Source organism: Chrysochloris asiatica, unplaced genomic scaffold (genome assembly GCF_000296735.1).
Source record: "Chrysochloris asiatica unplaced genomic scaffold, ChrAsi1.0 scaffold00113, whole genome shotgun sequence".
Lineage (NCBI taxonomy): Eukaryota > Metazoa > Chordata > Mammalia > Afrosoricida > Chrysochloridae > Chrysochloris > Chrysochloris asiatica.
The window spans coordinates 10,533,699-10,554,640 of NW_006408631.1; the positions used below are offsets into that span (position 1 = coordinate 10,533,699).

General features: G+C 41.1%; 1 protein-coding gene across 1 annotated transcript in view; it reads left to right on the top strand.

Moving 5' to 3' along the window:
• LOC102811650 (protein FAM188B2-like) overlaps nt 1–20,942 on the top strand; it is a 46,335-nt gene that overhangs the window by 10,732 nt on the left and 14,661 nt on the right. Inside the window, exons 4-10 of the mRNA XM_006868000.1 lie at nt 2,529–2,648; nt 4,390–4,481; nt 5,526–5,691; nt 6,234–6,299; nt 12,235–12,305; nt 14,208–14,280; nt 15,041–15,202. Of these exons, the coding sequence (XP_006868062.1) occupies nt 2,529–2,648; nt 4,390–4,481; nt 5,526–5,691; nt 6,234–6,299; nt 12,235–12,305; nt 14,208–14,280; nt 15,041–15,202 (750 nt within the window). The remainder of the gene's footprint in view (nt 1–2,528; nt 2,649–4,389; nt 4,482–5,525; nt 5,692–6,233; nt 6,300–12,234; nt 12,306–14,207; nt 14,281–15,040; nt 15,203–20,942) is intronic.

Consider the following 20,942-nt stretch of genomic DNA (forward strand, 5'->3'; position numbering starts at 1 on the left):
GAGCAGCTGGTGGATTTGAACCACTGACCTTGTGGTTCAAACTGAGCTTGTGGTCCAGCACATTATACTGCAGCATCACATAAGGACTCCAAGCTTTTCTACTGAGGGTGGGAAAAAAAGAAGGTCAGGAAATCATCTATAGTCACAGAACCAGATCCTGGACAGACATGCTTTGGGGAAGAATGTTCTAGATGCATGTTCTAGATCTCCTGTGACTCTCCCTTGGGTCCTGGTGTTGCTCCATTCGATAAAGTATTAGACTGCTAACCCCAATGTTGGCAGTCCAAAACCACCAGCTGCTCCTCAGAAACCCTACACAGGGTGGCTCTGAGTTGAAACCTACTTGAAAGCTTGCTCTCGGAGCCCTGCTATGTCTCCTTGTCACTGGCTCACACCTGGGAAGCAGTACTGAGGGTTCTAGACCAATCAGACTCCATACTCCATTTGTTCACACTCTTAAACTTGCTCCAAATGCCTGACTATGATACTCCAAGCCCTCCAGGGTTAGGCTCAAGCTATGTACAAGTGGTTAACATGATCAGCTACTAATGGAAAGGTTGGAGGTTTGAGTCCACCCAGATGTGCATTGGAAGAAAGGCCTGGTGATCTACTTCCTCAAAAACTTGCCAGTGAAAACCCTACTGAACACAGTTTTACTCTGACTCAGTTGGGATCACCATGAGTCAGAGTTGACTCAACAGCAACTGGTAACTCTCCAACCTCAACTTCCCCTCTACTGCCGGTTCCAGGAGTCCAAAAACACATAGAGCATCCCTGAACTCATGGATACTTAATGTGTGTATATATGTGTGCTTGTAGATCTTTCTCTCTGTCCGGCCTCCGTTCTTGTATAGACAATTGTGTGGTGTGTCCCAGAGTGTGTGATGGCTGCCTCTATGGAACATTGAGTACTTTGGGGATGTGGCATTAAGTAACATATTAAGTGACACTGAGTAGCCTGGTAAGAAAGTTACCCCTTCTCCACTCTGGTAGACAATCCCTCAGATAAGGTTCGTGGCAGCATGTGTTCACACCTCTTTAGCACTTCCTATCTCTTTTAGGACTCCTGGCATAAGCACTGGCATCAACACTGGACTGTGAACCACAAGGTCGACAGTTCAAACCAACCGCCTGCTCCTCAGAAACCTTATACAGCGTTGTTATGAGTAGGAACCAACTCAACAGCACTTAACAACAACAAGTTATTTAAAAAGTGACCCAAGTTAGTTAAAACTATTAAGAAAATGATGATTAATGCATATGCATGACAGGAATCATAAAGATGGAATACACAGGTTTAAAGGTGGAGAATCACTTCAGCAGTGTTAGGAGAATGGTGTGAATCCCAGCTTTGTTTCTACTAACTGGGTGACCTGAGGCAAATACCACAGCCTCTCTGTGTTTCAGTTATTTTATCTCTCTCTACCTTATCTACCACTGAGTTGGCGGTTCAAGCTCACCAGTTACTCCTCAGAAACTCTATACAGGGTCACCATGGGTTGGAACAGCACTTAACAACAATAACCTTAAATGTGGTAGCACAAACAGTTAAGCACTCGATTACACGTCGCAAAGTTGGCAGTTTAAACCAATCTAGAGGTGCTCAGGAGACAGACCTGGTGATCTGCTTTCTGAAACATTACAACTTTGAAAACAGTTCTAGGGAACAATTCTAGTGTGTACACACAGGGATGCCAGGAGCCAGAATTGACTTGTTGACAACTAACAACACCATCCTGAATATAAAACACTTAAATCAGTACCTGGCACGTAGAATAGGCTCAATATATGCTAAATGCCATCTACCTAGTTAGAATGGAGGTCTTCCTGAGTATTTTAATCAGAAATTCTCTCCCCTTCCTCTGTTCTTATATGGTTCTTTGTACTTAACTTATGGAAAGTCACACATTCTGTCTTCTACATAGTTGTGGGGTTTGATTATGAATAGATTCCCTTTTTAGCTTTTTTTTCATATGTCTAGGTTTATAAAGAAATATACAAAATTATTTCTATTTTTTTGGGATGTTCTAAAGGTCCTCTCCTGTTTCTGTAGAGTATCCAGGAATATCTCAAAGATCCCAGACCAAGAGAAAAGATAATGCCTATTTAATATCATTTAAATTGCTACTGTCCACAGGCTAGAAACATGGGGTCCTGTCTGTCCTCTTTTCTGGAGTGAGAGAGAAGACCCCAGGTGGAAGCAGAAGTGACACACTCATGGAAATAAGGAGTATAGGCACAGGACCAGAGAAGTCACCTACAAAAGAGGATAAGGAGGTACCGGGAAGAGGGCTGGAAAGCGTCACTGAAGGTTTGGCACACAAAGCCTTCATGGTAAGATACCATTAATGAAACTGACATGACTCTTTTGCACAGAACTTTTCACAGTTAAAATACAGGCAGTGTGAATCTGAATGTAGGAAGGGGAAAACCACCTGTGTGGTTCCACCATCTGACTTAAGGTCTGACAAGGAGTATGTCTCAGAAGAGTTATCTTCAGTTGAATAATTTATTTCCCTTTTTTTCAGAAGTTGCGACAGAACCTCTTTGGAAACACTACCCATCTCTTCAGCTATGATTGGAAAAGGGCCTATTTCAAGTTCCATAAACCATTTTCTGACTTGGCTTTTGCTTTGGAAATGGGAAAGGTAATAGTCAATTGATAATGTTTAAAAATCCTCCTCCCATGTTCCCTACCCATGTTTCCTTTGACTCCTCATGAATGTATGTTTCCATTATAATCATATATAGAAAAATTAGCTTCAAGTTAGAACAGGCTATTTGAAATTATAACATCCCGTCTGGGTTGTAGCAAGTCTCAAACCCCAATTTCTTTTCCTTCAAATTCTAGTCTTCCCATCTCTTCTCTCCAAGTATTAGGCATTGATGAGGCTTTAGAAGGCTGGATGAGCTCTAGATACTTTTTTTTTTTTTTTTGGCTTGTTTTAAGTCACACCAATTAACACCATCAACTGGCAGTTAACACCTAAATTTCAAGAACTAGCTTCTTACCTAAACCAAAATCAAGCATGTTGCCACTGAGTTGGTTCTGACTCACAGTGGCTCCATAGAACAGAAGACAATTGCTCCATATGGTTCTCAAAGCTGTAATCTTTACAGTACAGTATAGCTTTCTCCCACAAAGTAGCTGGTGAGTTAAAGATGCCAACCTTTCACTCAGCAGTCAAACACTTAACCAATGCCACCAGGGTACCTCCCTTACCTCTTTGTTGTTGTTGTTGTGAGGTGCCATCAAGTCGGTACCAACTCATAGCGACCTTATGCACAGCAGAACGAAACACTGCATGATCCTGGACCAACCTCACTACTGTAGCCACGCCTGAGTCCATTGATGCTGCTACTTGGCCAATCCACCTCATTGGGGTCTGCCTCTTTTTCTCTGATCCTCCACCTTCCTAAACATGATATCCTTCTCCAGTGACTGGTCCCTCCTGACAATATGTCCTAAGTATGAGAGATGAAGTTTGGCCATCTTGGCCTCCAAGGAGCACTCTGGCTGCACTTCTTCCAAAATGGATCTGTTGGTTCTTTTGGCAGCCCATGGCACTTTCACTATTCTCCTCCAACACCATAACTCAAAAGCATCAATTCTTCTACGGTCTTCCTTACTCACTTAGGGGCACGGTGAATGTAGGATTTACCAGTTGTTATGCAGATTTGACTTCAACTCATTGTCAACCCCATGTTGTCAAAGTGAAAATGTGCTCCATAGGTTTTTCACTAGCTGACTGTTCAGAAGTAATTTGCCACACCTGTCTCCTGAGGTGCCTCTAGGTAGACTTGAACCGCCAATCTTTTGGTTAGCAGCCAAGTGTGTTAAACATTTACACCCACCAGATAGTCCTTAGGTAGAATACTGTTACTGTGTACCGTCAAGTAGATGCCAACTCATAGCAACTCTATATGAGAAAGTAGAACAGCCTGCTGGGGTTTTCTAAGCTGTAACTGTTATAGTAGACTGCCACGTGTTTTCTCCTGAGGAGTGGCTGATGGGTTTGAATTGAGTGCTTAAACATTGTGCCACCAGGGTTCCTTAAAGTAGACTAGAAGAGGACATGTATCCCCAAACTACTGAGTGCCAAAAACAAAACAAAACAAAAAACTAGTCATTGCAGATTCTGGCCCAGCCTGAAGAATAGGCTGGCACACACACACATACAATGTCTCCTCCCATCATTCAGCCAAGGAGACCCCATTATACCAGGAGAGAAAAAATTAGATAATGCAGAGAAGAAAAGATAATGCCATCATTTCCAAGACTTCTCCTTTGTATCGTTGCCTGCCCCACCTTTCCCCAATTGTTCCATTACAACTGTAAATCCCTGCTCCCATCCCGACACACTCCAGTCTTCATCCTCTCCATTTCAGGGAGGTGCCCGAGGTATTCAGATGGCTGTACAAGTATTCATCATCAAATACTTGCTGTTTACAAGGAAGGGAAAAGATGGCAACATTCACAGGTAAGAGGACTATGAGAAGTACTTGACCGAGTTACCCATTTCACTCGAAATTTATATGCTAAATAAGCACAACTGAAAAGTTCAGCTGCTTCAGGAAGGAGAGCTGCCTCATAAGATGGAAATGGCTCATAAGAGGGATGGAGTCTGTGGCTAGGGAGGGCTCTCCTGGAGTAGTCATTCTCACTGTTCAGCTGCAGGAATAATGTTGGCAGGTTTTATGCTCTGCTGCAGACCACCTTGTCAGGTCAAATTAAGCACCAGGTCCCAGGTGGGCTTGTTTGCCCACAAATGATGGCAAGTCCCCACCCTCCTAACAAATTCAGGGAGGAACAAAGGGGGTGATGGAAAAAACAGTAAATGAAAGATCAATTCACTTACTTAACCTAGATCACAAAGTACAGCATTTGGTAGTTGCCTTAAAAAAAAAAAAAATCAGTTCCAACACTCTTTCCTTAGAAGTTAACAAACTCTAAATCATGTGCAAAGTCCCATACTAGATATTAGAAGAAATATAAAGAAGTAAACTGCATATATCTGCCCATAGACAGGATGAGTTATCACGAAAAACAGGAACTAAATGTACAATATATTTTAAGGTCGTGAATTGTCAAGTTCCCTAGAAGCAGATGTTCAGATGGGAATTCTTATGCAAGTGATTTATTAAGGAAATGCCCTCAGGAGAAACTTGTAAGGGAAGGAGGGAGGAAAGGAAAAAGGTAAAGTAAAAAAAAAAACACAAAATGGTGTTGAGGGCCATTGAGTTGATTTTAACACAGCAATCCCAGGTAACATAGTAGTACTGCCACATACTTTTCTAGGCTTTAATCTGTATTTATGAACGAGTCCTGGTGGGGCGCTGTAGGATAAGCAGTTTACCATAAGGTCAGTTTGAACCACAAGGTCAGTGGTTCAAACTCACCAGCTGCTCCTCAGAAATCCCTATATGTGGTCGCTAGGAGTTGGAACTGACTCAATGGCATTTAACAATAGCACATGAGTGGGAATCATTCCTATGATTTCATATTCCCATCTCCTGCATTGTAGCTTAAATGAAATAAGCAAGAAGGAGCAAGAGCAGGTCCTGGCCAAGGCACTTGCTGGCATCCTGTGGGCTGCAGGAGCAGCTCAGAAGGCCACCATCTGTCTTCTCACTAAGGACACTTGCGTTGACTCAACCCCTGACTACTCCAGGGATGATTTCACAGAGCGGGTAAGTGCACTCCTGCCTATACTACCAGATACAGGGCCAAGACACCTCAGAGTGCATCTAAATTGGCCAGGGAAATGAAGTTTGAGCCCCAGGGACACCTGGTTGGAGCTAAAGGTGCCTTTCAAAGAAGCAAGTGCCCAGGGCTATAAGTGACCCAGAACCCAAAATGAAGAGTCCTGCTGTGAATTCTTCCTTCCAGAATTTACCATGCTCAAGATTATCCCATACCTGAAATCATCATTAACAACATTTCATAGCGACTATTTTAAAAATAATTAAATTCCATTAGGGAAAAATCATGTTTGTCGTTGTAATGCTTAATGGCTTAAAATTGAGGAATGTAAAAGTCACGATGCCGGTTGTCACCCAGTTTCCCCATGTATGGTTTACATGGTCTTATGTAAGATAATGTGCCAAGCTTTTAGCAATGTGATTGTGCAATGAAATAAAAAACTCCTTTGAGGTAATAACAGAGAGTTGATATCTCTTAGATGTGACTTTCATCTTCCTTTTCATTTTTATCTTCTATTCTTGATTTATAGCTCCAGCTGTTTGAATTTTTAGAGAAAGACGCCACTGAGAAATTCATCTATGATCATTTACAATGTGTAAGTGTTTAAGTGTTGAGAAAATTCCTTTATGTTCAACTGATCTTACAGGAATCTTCTTTCTTTTATAAAGTATAGTCCTAATGATGCTTGTTAAGAAAACCAGGTCATTTTGAGAGCTAAGAAAGGCGGACTCTGAGAAAGAGAAGACTGCTTCTCCCTCCCCACAACCTAGAAAGAGGTCCAGATCACAAAGGTCCACTCACAAATGCCTCTTTTCCTCGGCTAATCAAATTCAGAGGATAATACTTTAGAGGGCCTATGCCAGGATTTCTTTTGTGGGGGAAAAATACTAAGGCTACCTTTGCCTCATCTAATGAACAAAAAACAAAAATGATAGAAAACTAAGGCCCTCATCTTAGCTGCCAAAAATAACCAGCTGTATTGAGTCCAAGTAAATGACTTCAGGTTACATTTTACCTCTTCTATCAGTTGTTGTTGCCATTGTTGTTGTGAGGTGCCAGTGAATTGGTTCTGACTCATAAAGACCCCTACATTCAACAAAATAAAACACTGCCCTGGTCCTACCCCATCCCCACGATTGTGATTGTTATCTTTGAGCCCACTATTGCACTGTGTTAATCCATCTCATTAGTGGTCTTCCTCTTTTTCACTGACTCTTTACCAAGAAAGATGTTCTTTTCCAGGGACTGGTCCCTTCTGATAACATGTCCAAAGTATATGAGACTAAGTTAATATGTCCAGAGTACATGAGATGAAGCCTCACCTTCCTTGCTTCTAAGGAACATTGTGGCTATTTCTCCTGCTACAGATTTGTTTATTCTTCTGGCAGTCCGTGGTAATCTCAATATTCTTTGCTAACACCATAATCCAAATGCATCAATTCTTCTCCAATCTTCCTTATTCATTGTCCAACTTTCACATGCATATGAAGAGATTGAAAATGCCATGGCTTGGGTCAGGTGCACCTTAGGCTTCAAAGTGACAACTTTGCTCTTTAGCACTTCAAAGAGGTCTTTTGCAGCAGATTTATCCAGTGTGATACATCATTTGGCTGCTGCTTCCATGAGTTTATCTGTACCTTCTGTACAATGTCCTTACCTCCAGTGATTCCGGTGGTGAGGGGGACAAAGTAGAGCTGAGTGGTGGTGGGAAATGGAAGGTGCATCTTTAAGATTTCTCGGGCAGTGGGGAGAAGACGCCCTGTGTGGTTCAGCGAATTAGCATTAGACTGATAGACTAGACGAAAGCTCAGCAGTTTGAACCCACCAGCCTCTCTGAGGGAGAAAGATGAGGCTATGTGATCTCATAAAGATTTGCAGAAACCCCGTGGAGCAGTTCTACTGTCCTGTAGGGTTGCTATGAGTCAGAATCAAAACTGACAGCAGTGGATTTGGGGTGGAAAGAGGAGAATGAAAATGGGTTATCTGAAGATTTTAAAAGCAAGGACAATTAGCAAGACAACCATTAAGCTATTCTGGTACAACTCTGAACTTACATGGGATAGAGAAATGTGATCCATGAAACTCACTGCTCTATTCCTTTCCAAGTCCTATACCAGCAGAAAATATGGGCATGGATTTTCAGCCAAATACTAACTATTGATTCTTGGTTAAAGCATGTACCTTGGACCTACCTCCCTCACCACCTCATTGGTCTGTTTTTAACCTGTGTGATAGGCAGAAGAATAGTTTCCCCAAAGATATCTATGTTCTGCTTCCCAGAACTTATGAATATGCAATCTTACATGGCAAAGAGGAATTAAGGTTGTAAATGGAATCAAAGTTGCTAATCAGTCAGCTTTAAAACAGATAGATTGTCCTGGACTTTCAGATGATCCCAGTGTAATCAAAGAATCCTTACATGTGGAACAGGAGACAGAAGAGGAATTCAGAGCCAGGTGACTTGATAAGAATACTAACCTACCATTGCTGGTTTTGAATATGATGGAAGAAGTTGGTCACAAGCCAATGAATGAAGGAGGATCTTCTAGAAGCTGGAAATAGGACTTCCAACTGGTTCATTCCAATGTGGCCCCTGCTGAGAATGTGTATTTTCACCCCAGATATACAGAATTAGAATTTACATTTTAACAAGAGCCTTAGATGATTTTATGTATGCATCTTGTTAAAATGTCCTTTCAGATTCAGTATCTCTGGGGTGGAAATGCAAATTTTCAGTAAGGGGTTGAATCATAATGAAAGGGGTTCAAAGTCCTGACTAGAAAGGGCAAGGAAATGGAATTTTTCCTACAGCCTCCACAATGAACCTGACCTCCCGAAATGTAAGATAATAAATTTATATTGCTTAAGCCATTAAATGTATGGTAATTTGTTACAGCAGCAATATGAAACAAATAAAATCTATATGATAGATTTTAAATACCTGGCATAAAACGTGAAGCTGTAAGCCTGCTTGGGAGCTCTTTGTGGTAGGTTGTTGTTGTTAAGTGCCGTTAAGTCGATTCCAACCCATAGCAACCCTGTATAGGGTTTCCAAGGAGCAGCTGGTGAGCTTGAACCATGGACCTTGCAGTTCAAATGACTTTGCAGTCTGACGCACTAGCCCACAGTGCCACACCAGGATTCCTTGTGGTAGGTGGGGGTGGGGGTGGTGATGATTATGTGCTGTGGAGTCAGTTCCGACTCATTGTGACCCTGTACAGGGTTTCCGAGGCTGTAAATCTTTACGGGAGCAGAAAGCCTCATCTTTCTCCCACAGAACAGCTGGTAGTTTCAAACTGCTGACCTTGCGGTTCGTAGCCCGATTCGTAACTGCTACACTACCAGAGAGATACAAAATATAGAGGATTCCTTTAAGAAATGGACTTTGTAGTAAAAATAATTAAACCTTCCCTCTTTCTCCATCTTCCACTTCTTCAGTTCAAACTTGGATATCTTATTAGGTAGCAAAGAGCCCCATATCTGCAAAGGATTCAGAAGTGTAGCCAGCACTGAGAATCAGTGAATCAGAGCTGAAATTACACACTGAGGCCTTCCCAGTCAAGCACTGAACTGGAAAACAATAGCAAACACCAAAGCACATGTGGGTTTGGCACAAGAGCTACCTGTGCCAAGCAGATCCAAGAGGACCATTACCTTAAGTCACCCTGGGGAAGGGCTGGCATCATTTCCCAAGGAAGAGGAAATCTGAAGGCATATATTTTCCTCTCAAGGAAAATCCCCTTACCTGGTGCTGCACATTGTGATCAGTGCCCCCACCAGTTTACCAAACCCCACTCACTATCAAAATGCATTAATTCTATGACCCATTCTACTTGTGCAGAGGTCTCAGCTACATATGGTCAGTAGACCCATCATATATAATATAATATAATCTATAGCATTAGCCCAAATAGCGGTGTGGTTTTTAAATATTTGAATCAGTGAACATCAAAAAAAGGACATTCCCTCAGAAAAACCTGGATTTTTAGCTTTTCCCAAAAAAACAGAAAATCTAGCCACACTGGGCCTATATTCTTACATGTTCTCAACTACCTAATGTTGGGCCAGCTATTTCCATTTGACAAATTGTGGTAGACTGGATAATGGTTCCTAAAAATGTCCTTGTCCTAATCCCTAGAGCCCATGGATATGTTACCTGATATGGTAAAGGGGCTTTACAGATATGATTAAGAATCTTGCGATGGGTAAGGTTTTAATCGCACACACAAAATACAATCCACTGCTGCCAGTCAGTTCCAACTCACAGTGCCCCTAAATGGCAGAGTAAAACTTCCCACAGTATTTCTAAGGCTTTCTGAGCGCTTTAACCACTGCACAGTCAGGGCTCCCAAATGTAATCACAGGATCCCTATAAGGAGGCTAAAAGTCAGAATTCAGGAATGAGAGTGGCTTTTAGAAGCTGGAAGGGCAACAACAACAAAGAAGTTGTCATGAAGTCAATTCTAACTCATTGTAATTCCACATGTGTCAGAGTAAAACTACTCCATAGGGTTTCCAAAGGCTAATTTTTTGGAAGGAGATTGCTCTTAGGCACCTCTGGGTGGATTCGAACCTCCAACCTTCCTGTTGCACTACCCAGGGACTCTGAGACAGGCAAGAAGACAGATTGCCTCCTAGAACTTTCAGAAAAAAATGCAGGTCTTCCAATACCTTGATTTTAGCTCACTGAGACCGACGCCAGACTTCTAACCTCTAGAACTATAAGCTAATAAATTCCTGTTGTTTTAAGCCACTGAGTTTATGGTAATTTGTTACAGCAGCCACAGGAAAAAATACACAAGTGCTCTCTGGTTTGCCTCAGGCCCTGCCTCTTCCCATCTCACTCTCACCCTTGCCGTGCACTCATTCAAGTTCCTGCCTGGCTCCTATGGCTCCAGAATTTGTTCTTCTGCCTGGGGATCCTGCTCCCTGCTAGGTCACAGATAGCAAAGTGGATAAATCAATCCATATAGAGATTTATCCCTCTCAGGAAAAACATGTGCATTTTAGCAGAAACCTTCCTGAAACAAAGCCTTTAAATTTTAAAGGAGGGCATTAATCCTGGGCACCACTAAAGCCAGCCCAGCGAAGAGCTGCTTTTAGGCAGATACTGACATAAAGTTAAGGTGAGACCAATTGAAAAGAGGCCCTGGATGCTGGATGACAGTTTGACTTTGGTCCTAGAGATCACAGGATCCAACAAGCTTGGGAAGAAAGTGTTTCTATGCCCCAATTGCAAGTGAGGAGATTAGTAAAATGATGTTGTCGTGTGCCATTGACTCAGTTGTGAATCATAGTGACCCCGTATAGGGTTTCTGAGGCTGTAAATCTCTACGGGTACAGAAACTCTCATCTTTCTCCTGTGGAGCCACCGGTGGATCAGACCTACTAACTTTGCAGTTAACAGACTGGCTCATAATCCACTATGCTACCAGGTCTCCTACAGTAAGACATTGTTGTTACGGGCTGTCAAGTCAATTCTAACTCATAGCAACCCTGTATAGGATTTCCAAAGAGAGGCTGGTGGGTTTGAGCTGCCAATCTTGTGGTTAGCAGTCTAGCGTTTATCCTACAGCATCACACCAGGATTGGAATTGAACTCCAAAAGCGATTTCTACAGCCCCTGTGCTCCACCTGGATTTGATGGGGCAAGGAAGAGGATTACACTGAGCTGGGACAAGCTGGGTAAAAGGAGACCAGCTTCAAACAACACTGAAGGCCTGGGTTAGGAGGGATGCTGGAAAATAGAAGACTAAGGGAATGATGGTGTCATCTGCAGCTAAGAAGGGAGGCAGGAGGATGAAGTTGATGAACATGTCTTGTTAGATGTTATTGCGTTGACTTTGACTCATAGGAATCCAATGTGACCGAGTGGAACTGCTCCAGGAGGTTTCCTCGGTGTAATCTTTACAGAAGCTGATCGCTAGGTCCACATGGAGCTACTAGGTTCACACTGACAACCTTGTAATTAGCAGCCAAATGCTTAATTATTTGCACCACCCAAGCTCCTACATAGATATGCATTCATACACGGGGACTTCAAGAAGTTGGTGGAAAAATAGAATCAAAAGTTAATGCAGTTTTTCCATGAACTTTCTGAAACCCCTTGTGTGTATGTGTGTGTGTGTATAAACATCAAAAAAACCAATCCACCACCACCAAGTCGATTTCAACTCATGGTGACCCTATGTTTGTTGTTGTTAAGTGTCATCGAATTGCTTTTGACTCATAGTGACCCTGTACAGGGTTTCCAAGGAGTGACTGGAGGATTAGACCTGTGACCTCACAGTTCAAACCTATCTTGCAGTCCAGTGCTTATCCTACAGTGCCACACCAAGGCTGTAAATCTTTATGCGAGCAGAAAGCCTCCTTTTTCTTCCACAGAGTGACTGGTTGTTTGGAACTGCTGACTTTGAGGTTAGCAGCCCAGTGTGAATATATACACACACATATTTATATATATATTTATTCTTCTATTCATACCCAAAGATGTACTGCTTTTAGTCAAACATGTTTTTGTTTTCCAATAGTTCAGTGAGGAAGGATGCCACGGTGTCATCCTGTTTCTTTACAGCCTACTCTTCTCCAGGACATTTGAAAGGTAAATTCTCTACCTAATTACTCAGATATTTCCTCTAGGGTCTGGAGTCATATAAAAAATGTACTCTTTTGTTGGGAAAAATAATTTTATCCATATTCAAAATATGTGCAAATTTTTTCTAATATATAGTCCTCCGTCCACATGCCCTTTTCTATAATTGATATGGCCACATTAAGGAACAAGTAGACATAATCAGGAAAGTTTGAATCTGTTTTTCTAAGATAGTAGTAGGAACCTTCATCTTGTAATTGCAAATATTGGCAGATGACACCAATACTTATTTGTTCAACCTTCATAATTAAATATATATTATCATGATTCATAAAATTGATTTTGTCTCTCTATGATAAGAAAAATGTTGTTCTTGGCACTGTTTAGACTCCAGTAGAGGTGAAAAAAAGAGATGCGCATTGAGATACCAAGCAAGTACAAACTGGTGCTTGGTATGTACCCAATAAGCTACAAAGATAATGAATTGTAGCAAATTCCAGGGGAGGCAGGGTCTCCACCGGGTAGGGTGGTCAGGAAAGGCTTTATGGAACCTGAAGAAAAGATAAGTTTGTGAGAGGCACAGAACGATAGGGACTCTTTTGAAAGAGAATTAGTGGTGGTGGTGTGCCATAGAGCAGTTTTGACTCACAGCAATTCTGTATAGGGCTTCTAAGGCTGTAAATTTTTACCAGAACAGAAAGCCTCGTCTGTCTTTCTCGTGTTCGTGAAGCCACTGGTGGATTGGAACTGCTGACTTTGTGGTTAGCAACCCAATGCGTAACCCACTATGTTACCAGTGTTCCTAAAACAGTGTTTCTGAAAGTGATTTTTATTTTGCACACCACCATCACATTTTTAAGGTCTATATTATTATTTGCTTAAATATTTTCTTGAAATGAACACACATTTAAATCTCAACCTCTTCCTAAACTTTCATATCCTTTACAGTGAATTGAAGAGACATTTTCCCTTATTATTATAAAATATATATCACAATTGTTGTTGTTGTTGTTGCTAAGTGCCATAGAATCAGTTCTGACTCATAGTGACCCTGCATAGGGTTTCCAAGGAGCAGCTGATGAGCTTGAACTGCTGACTTGTGCGTTCAGACTGGCTTTGCAGTCCAGCACATTAACCCACAGCACCACACCATTAGCACTTAAGATGCTTATACTCTATCACCTAAAATCCCACCATACTTTGTGCTCAGAGTTATATCTGACACCACCCAAAGCACTCACCATGAATGACCTAAGTTTTTATATCTTGTTTGCAGAAGGGAACAACCTCCAGTCTGTTCAAGAAAACATATAGCACATATACTGGCACTCCACATGTCATCCTGGGTGATAGCGAGAGCCACATTCTACCTAGACCTGATGCTGCCAAGGGTAGAACCCCAACTTCATGCCCCTGACATAACAGTGGAGGCTCCCCTTCTGCCACCAAGGAATGGGCTCAGCTACAGAGCTAGTGTTTTCCACTTGAACAGCCTGTTCAGCCTCGCTTTAGGTCAGCACTCTGATGTGATCATGTGTTGCCACAATAAGCCAAATCTCTTGCCACACGGTGAAGATAGCTTCTCTACAGAGTCCAGCATCCTCATAGAGCTGGACTAGGAATTCTACACAGGGATTCTAACGTAAAAGATGTCTGTGTCTTCTCCATTCTCCCTCACCACTACCTCTTGCATCCCCTGCCTGCATCCATAATTTCCCCATCACTACACCAATCCATACTTGAAGCCTTCCCAGTGAAAGATCAAAGCATGCAAGGAGGGTCTGTGTGAGAGACAGTCTGGTAAAGGCCATTATTACTGCTACTTGGTGTTGGGGGTGAAGAGTAGAGACTGTAGGTTCTCTGCACAATCATCCTCTCTACCCAAAAGCTGATGGTATCTCCTATCTGCAGGCTTCAGAAGGACCTAGACGTCAGCACCACTCATCTGTTACAGCCAAATGTTGGAGGCTTCCTCTGCAGGCAGGTGGGCTGGAAGATTTGGCCTTTCTATTATAGAATCTAAATTAGGCTGCTTCTTTAATTTAGCATATTCTCCTTAGGAAGTCTCAGGGTGGTGCAAACAGTTAATATGCTCTGTCGCTAACTTAATATGCCTCTGTCTACTTAGAGGCACCTTGGAAGAAAAGCCTGGCAAGTTACTTCCAAAAAATACCAGGCATTGAAAACTCTACGGGGCACAGTTCTAGTCTGACACACATGGATCTCCATGAGTCAGAGGTGACTCAGTGGCAATAGGCTTTTTCTCCCTAAGCAGAGTTATCAAGTTATCTTGAAAGAATAAGAAGATTATTATCAGAATATATTTTTACTACAGCCCTCTTAGATTCCTCTGAGAGCTACATCCCTGAGATTCCAAAAACATTAGAAAATGTGACCAGACCCACCAGGATCCTCTAAATAAGAAGTATCTTGAGTTACTCAATGCTTTTTGAGTCATGATTATGGAAATCAAGTTTAAAGGAATTTACAGGGAGGAAAGACAATAAGATCAGAGTGGTATACATGGGCAGTTAAGTCCATTTCAAGAAAAAAGTCAATAAACTATTGTTTCAGTTCTACCAGCACTTAGGCTTTATGCTTTCCCAGAATTGTGTATTGTATGGTTTCATTCTTTTTAGTAAAAATAGTCATTTAAAACTTTTTTTTTTTTAATGCAAAGAACAGATTTCAATCTTACCTCATTACTACCTAAATTGTAAATATTTGTAAAATACCCCATCTAGGCAGTGCTGAACATGATTTTAACTGGAAGAGCAAGTCCAAATGTTTTCAATGGCTGTCAGAATGGAAGTTCTCAAGAAGTCTTACATGGAGTCCTGGCCCGCAGCGAGGTTGGCTACTTGCGCTGGGGTAAGGATACCTCGGAAGGGGACAGGCTCTCCCAGGTAAGCATATTCTGGTTGCAATCAACACAGCTAGAATGTCAACCTGGGGGCATTTTTTATAGTCTTTATGTTGTTGTTGTTAAGTGCCGTCGAGTCGATTCTGAACCATAGTGACCCTGTATAGGGTTTCCCGAGGAGCAGCTGGTGAGCTTGAACCACTGATCTTGCAGTTCAAACAGCTTTGCAGTCTGACTCATTAACCCACAGCACCACACTAGGGCTCCATAGTCTCTATGTTAAAGAGGAAAAAGTGTGGCGGCATCATCATCTGAACTCTTACTTCATAAGGAAGAAAGATCAAATTCCACATAGCCCAAGGCCTGTTCCTATGGGGCTGAGGTCAGACATGCCTTCAGTGTTCAATTATCCTTCCTCCAGCACAGAACTCAGATACCATCCTTCCCACACAGAACCATACTCCCAGTTCCGGGATTTATGAGGGATGTTAGCAGGTTACAATGGAGGATCAGAAATGATCAGGGTACAGTTCTTCGCATATGGAGAGTCCTCAGCCATGCCCACAGGCAATGCCACAAAACTGTTTAAGGGCTGCTGCTGAATTCCCAGAGGGCACTCCATAGGCTATAAGCCTCAGCCTGAAGGCACTTGGGTCAGCAAAACTAGCTTCTCCAATTAAGTGCCTATGGGCACCCCACAGCACCATTTAGCCTCCTCTCTGTAGGCACTCAACTTGACTCTCTGTGCGGGTCAGGAAGCCCACAGCACTGTCTGGTGCTCTGGCTCTTAGTTCTACTTCTGCTGCTGCTCCTCTATCACTTCTTTGGTGTTACAGTTTTCTGTACCTGGATCAAGGCATTTCAAAGTGCACGGATCTGAAGATTCAAAGGACACACTCCACTGCTTGCTCGTCTTCCTTGATGGTAATGAGCTCCCCTCCCTCCTCCTTTTGGTGATGATTATGTGCTGTGGAGTCAGTTCCAACTTGTTTCTGTGGCTATCAATCTTTACAGGAGCAGAAAGCATCATATTTCTCCCTTGGAGTGGCTGGTAGATTCAAACTGCTGACCTGGAAGTTAGTAGACCAATTTGTAATCCAGAACTTCTTTCTTCTGCTTGTAAAATGGCTCATTTTATACCACACTAGAATTCCTAGTTTTAAAATCACAATAAGCCCTGTTAACAATCACTCACAATTGATTCATAGAATCCTACAAGTAGCTTCACTCACTGTCTCTTACACAGGACCATCAGGAAAAGTAATTTGTTGGGATTATAGAGACTATGGCTAGAGTTAGTAGTAGTGTTAGATGTGGTTGAGTCAGTTTCAACTCATAGTGACCAGAAAAACCATAGCACAGTAGAACGGAGCACTGCTTGCTCCTGTACCAGCTTCACAATCGTTACGTTTGAGTTCATTGTTGCTGCCACTTTGCCAGTCCATCACGTTGGGGGTCTTCCTCTTTTTTGCTGAAGCTCCACTTTTCCAATCATTGTGTACTTCTCAAGGGACTAGCCAGTTTTGCCAACATATCCAAAGTATGAGAGACAAAGTCATGCCATCCTGGTTCTTAACGAGCATTCTGGCTGCACTTTTATCCATAACCAGATTTGTTTGTTTTTCAGGCAGTCCATGGTACTTTTAATATTCTTTGTCAACACCAAAATTCAACTGCATTGATTCTTCAAAGGTCTTCTTATTCATTGTCTTATGTTCATATGTATATGAAGCAATTGAAAATACCATGGCTTGAACCAAGCACCTTAGTCCTCAAACGGACATTCTTTGCTCTCTAACACTTTAAAGAGGTCTTTGCAGCAGATTTGCCTAATGTAACACATCTTTGCATTTCTTGTTGGCCATTTCCATCAAGATTGATTATGGATCCAAGCAAAATGAAGTCTTTAAAATCTTCAATCATGATGCTATTCATTGATCAGATATGAGGATTTTCATTTTCTTTATATTGAGATGCAATCCATATTGAAGACTATAGCTCTGATCTTCATCATTAAGTATTTCAACTTCTCTTTACTTTCAGCAAACAGGGTTATGTCATCTGTTAATGGTTCTTCCTTCAATCCTGATGTTATGTTCCTCTTCATATAATTCAGCTACTAGGATTATTTGCTCAGCATCCATGTAGACTGAATAAGTATAGTGAAATGATATAACCTTGGTGCAAATCTTTCTTGATTTAAAACCATTCAGTGTCCCCTTGTTCTGTTCGAACAACTGCCCCTTGGTCTAGGTACAGGTTCCTTTGAAATGTTATCCATAACTTGTCATGATCCATATAGTCAAATGTCTCTCATAGTCAACAAAGCACAAGCAAACATCTTTCTGGCATTCTCTGCTTTTAGCCAAGATCCATCTGGCATCAACAATGATAACCCTAGTTTCACATCCTCTTCTGAATCGGGCTTGAATTTCCGACAGTTCCTTGTCAGTACTGTTGTAACAGCTTTTGAATTATAGACAGTAGAATTTTACTTGCATGTGAAAAAAAATTATATTGTCCAATGATATCTGTATTCCATGGGGTCACCTCCCTTTGGAATGGGCACAAATATGGAACTCTTTATAGCTGTCTTCAAAATTTCTTGGTATAAATGAGTGATAACTTCCACTGCTGAGTTAGTTTGTTGAAAGATTTCTATTTGTATTCTGCCAATTCCTGGATCCTTGCTTTTCACCAGTACCTTCAGTGCTGCTTGGCCTTCTTCAGTATCATTGGCTCTTGATCATATTCTACCTCTTAAAATGGTTGAATATTGACCATTTCTTTTAGGTACAATGATTATATATATTCCATCTTCTTCCAGTGCTTTCTGCATCATTCAGTATTTTGCCCATAGAATTCTTCAGTATTGCAAGCCAAGGCTTGAATTTTTTCCTTCAGTTCTTTCAGCTTGAGAAGTACTTAGAATGTTCTTCCCTTTTGGTTTTCTAACTCCAGATCTATGCACATTTCATTATAATACTTAACTTTGTCTTCTCAAGCTACCCTTTGAAATTTTATGTTCAGTTATTTTACTTCATAATTTTTTCCCAGTCCCGTTAGCTTCTCTACACTCCAGAGCAAGTTGCAGAGTCTCTTCTGACATCCACCTTAGATTTTTCTTTTTTTCCTATCTTTAATGACCTTTTGCTTTCTTTATATATGATAATCTTGCTGTTATCTCACAACTTTTCTGGTATTCCATCATTAGTGTCAAATGCATCAAATATCTTCTTGAGATGGTCTCTAAATTCCAGTGGGATATACTAGAGGTCATATTTTGAATCTCGTAGACTTGTTTTAATTTTCTTCAGTAATCGATAGTGTGTTCCACAGTCAGCCCCAGGCCTTGTTTTGGCTCGTGATAATGTGCTTCTCCATCATCTCTTCCCACAGATATAGTCAGTTGGATACCTGTGTATTCCATCTGGTCAGATCCAGGTGTACAGCCACCTTTTATGTTGTTGAAAAAGGTATTTACAATGAATAAGTCATTGGGCTTACAAAATTCTATGCTGTCATTTCCTGCATCATTTCTATCCCCAAAGCCATATTTTCCAACTACTGATCCTTCTTCATTGTTTCCATTTTTCACTTTCTAATCACCAGTAATTACCAATGCATCTTGATTGCATGTTTGATCAATTTCAGACTAAATAAGTTGGTTGTTGTTGTTAAGTGCCATCAAATCTGTTCTGACTCATAGTGATAATGTATGGAGTTTTTAAGGAGCAGCTAGTGGGTTTGAGCTGCCGACTTTGTGGTTCACAGTGCCACTTCAGGAGTCCTAAATAAGTTAGTAGAATTCTTCAGTTTCATCACCTTTAGTTTTAGTGGCTGATGCATAAATTTGAATAAAAGTGGTATTAACTGGTCTTCCTTGTAGGTATATGGATATTATCCTATCACAGACAGCACTGTACTTCAAGACAGATCTTGAACTGTTCTTTTTGATGATGAATGTGACATCATTCCTCTTGAATTTGTAATTCCTGGCATAGTAAACCATATGACTGCCTGACTCAGAATGACCAATACCAGTCCATTTCAGCTCACAAATTCCTAGCATATTGATCTTTGTATGTTCCATTTCATTTTTGACAACTTTCAATTTTCCTAGATTCATACTTTACACGTTCCACATTCTAATTATTAATGATGTTTGTAGTTGTTTATTTGAGTCGTGGCACATCAGTAAATGAAGTTCCCAAAAACTTAACGCCATCCATGTCAGCTCTGCTTTGAGGACGAAGCTCTTCCTCTATCATATTTTGAGTGTATTCCAACCTGAGGGGCTCATCTTCTGTCACTATAGCTGATAGTATTCTGCTGCTATACATAGCATTTTCAATGACTAACCATTCAGAAGTGATCTTTCTCTCCTTCCCCAGATCTGTCTCAGTCTGGAAGTTCTGCTGAAACCTGTCTACCCTGGGCGACCCTGCTGGTATTTAAAATACTGCTGGCATGGCTGCCAGCAACACAGCAACACACTAGCAACTATAGTATAACAAACTGACAGACAAGTGGTAGATGGCTAGAAGAGACATATGCACCCCTTAAGATAATTCAAAGATGAAATATTTTTCCTTTACTTCCTACTCCCTGCTGTTTCCTATCTACCACACATACATACACAGAGAGAGACTTCAAGAATATAGATGGAAAAATCTGAGTCTGCTAGCCTTATGTTTTATTTTATTTATTTTCATGTATACAAAATATAGATAAGTCATACACAGACCATTTACAAAAACAACAACAACCAGTATTTGAAATATACAGATAATGGAGAGTGCTCTTTCAGCCCCACCAGGATACAGGCCCCCAGCCCAGAAATAAATACTGCCCTCCTAATCCTTTCTTTACACAAATAAATGTATACATTCTACACAAGACTCAAAGCTTGAATTTTTTTATTTTTTACTGTGCTGAAAGAAAGGTAACTCCACTTAAGAAGCTCCTCACAAAATACTTTCTAGCTCAGAGAATTTACAACCTCTGACAACCAAAAAGTAAAACATGCTGTTGAAAAGCACACCAAGAGAATTCAGTAGGATGTGATTTTGCAAAAAGAAACATGGGAGTGAGAAAGCAAATATACCCACTCAGAACCGCAAAGCAAGGGTGCCTCAGTGATGTTTCCACAAACACTTTTCTCCTAAAGCTCAAGCAAGGCAAGGCAAATGCTATGAAAAGCAACCCTTCTCTGGTGCATCCTTGTAACCAGTTGGGATATAATTCAGGTCTCACCATCGCACTATTAAAGCCACTGTGTCAATCCAGCTAGTAGAGGTCTTTCTTGTTTGTTGTTGTTGTTGACTCTCTATCTTACCAAGTTTGCTGACTCTCTATTTCATCTTACTTTCCCTAACACAATGCATCATTTAATTTCTTGATTGCTGCTTTCATTAGTGTTGATGGTTGATTTGAGCAAAGTGAAGTCTTTGACAACTTAAATCAGTTCTCCATTTATTTGGATGTTGTTTCTTGGTCCAGTGGTGCGGATTTTTGTCTTCTTTACATTGAGGTGCAACCCATACCAAAGGGATTAGTCCCTTTTAATAATATGTCCAAAGTACATGAGATGAAGTCTCACCATCCTATTTGCTAAGGAGCATTCTGACTTGTATTTCTTCCAAGATAGATTTGTTTCTTCTTCTGGCAGTCCATGGTAATTCCAATATTCTTTGCCAACACCATAATTCAAATGCATCAATTATTCTACAGTCTTCTTTATTCACTGTCCAGCTTTCACATGCATATGGAGTGATTTTATA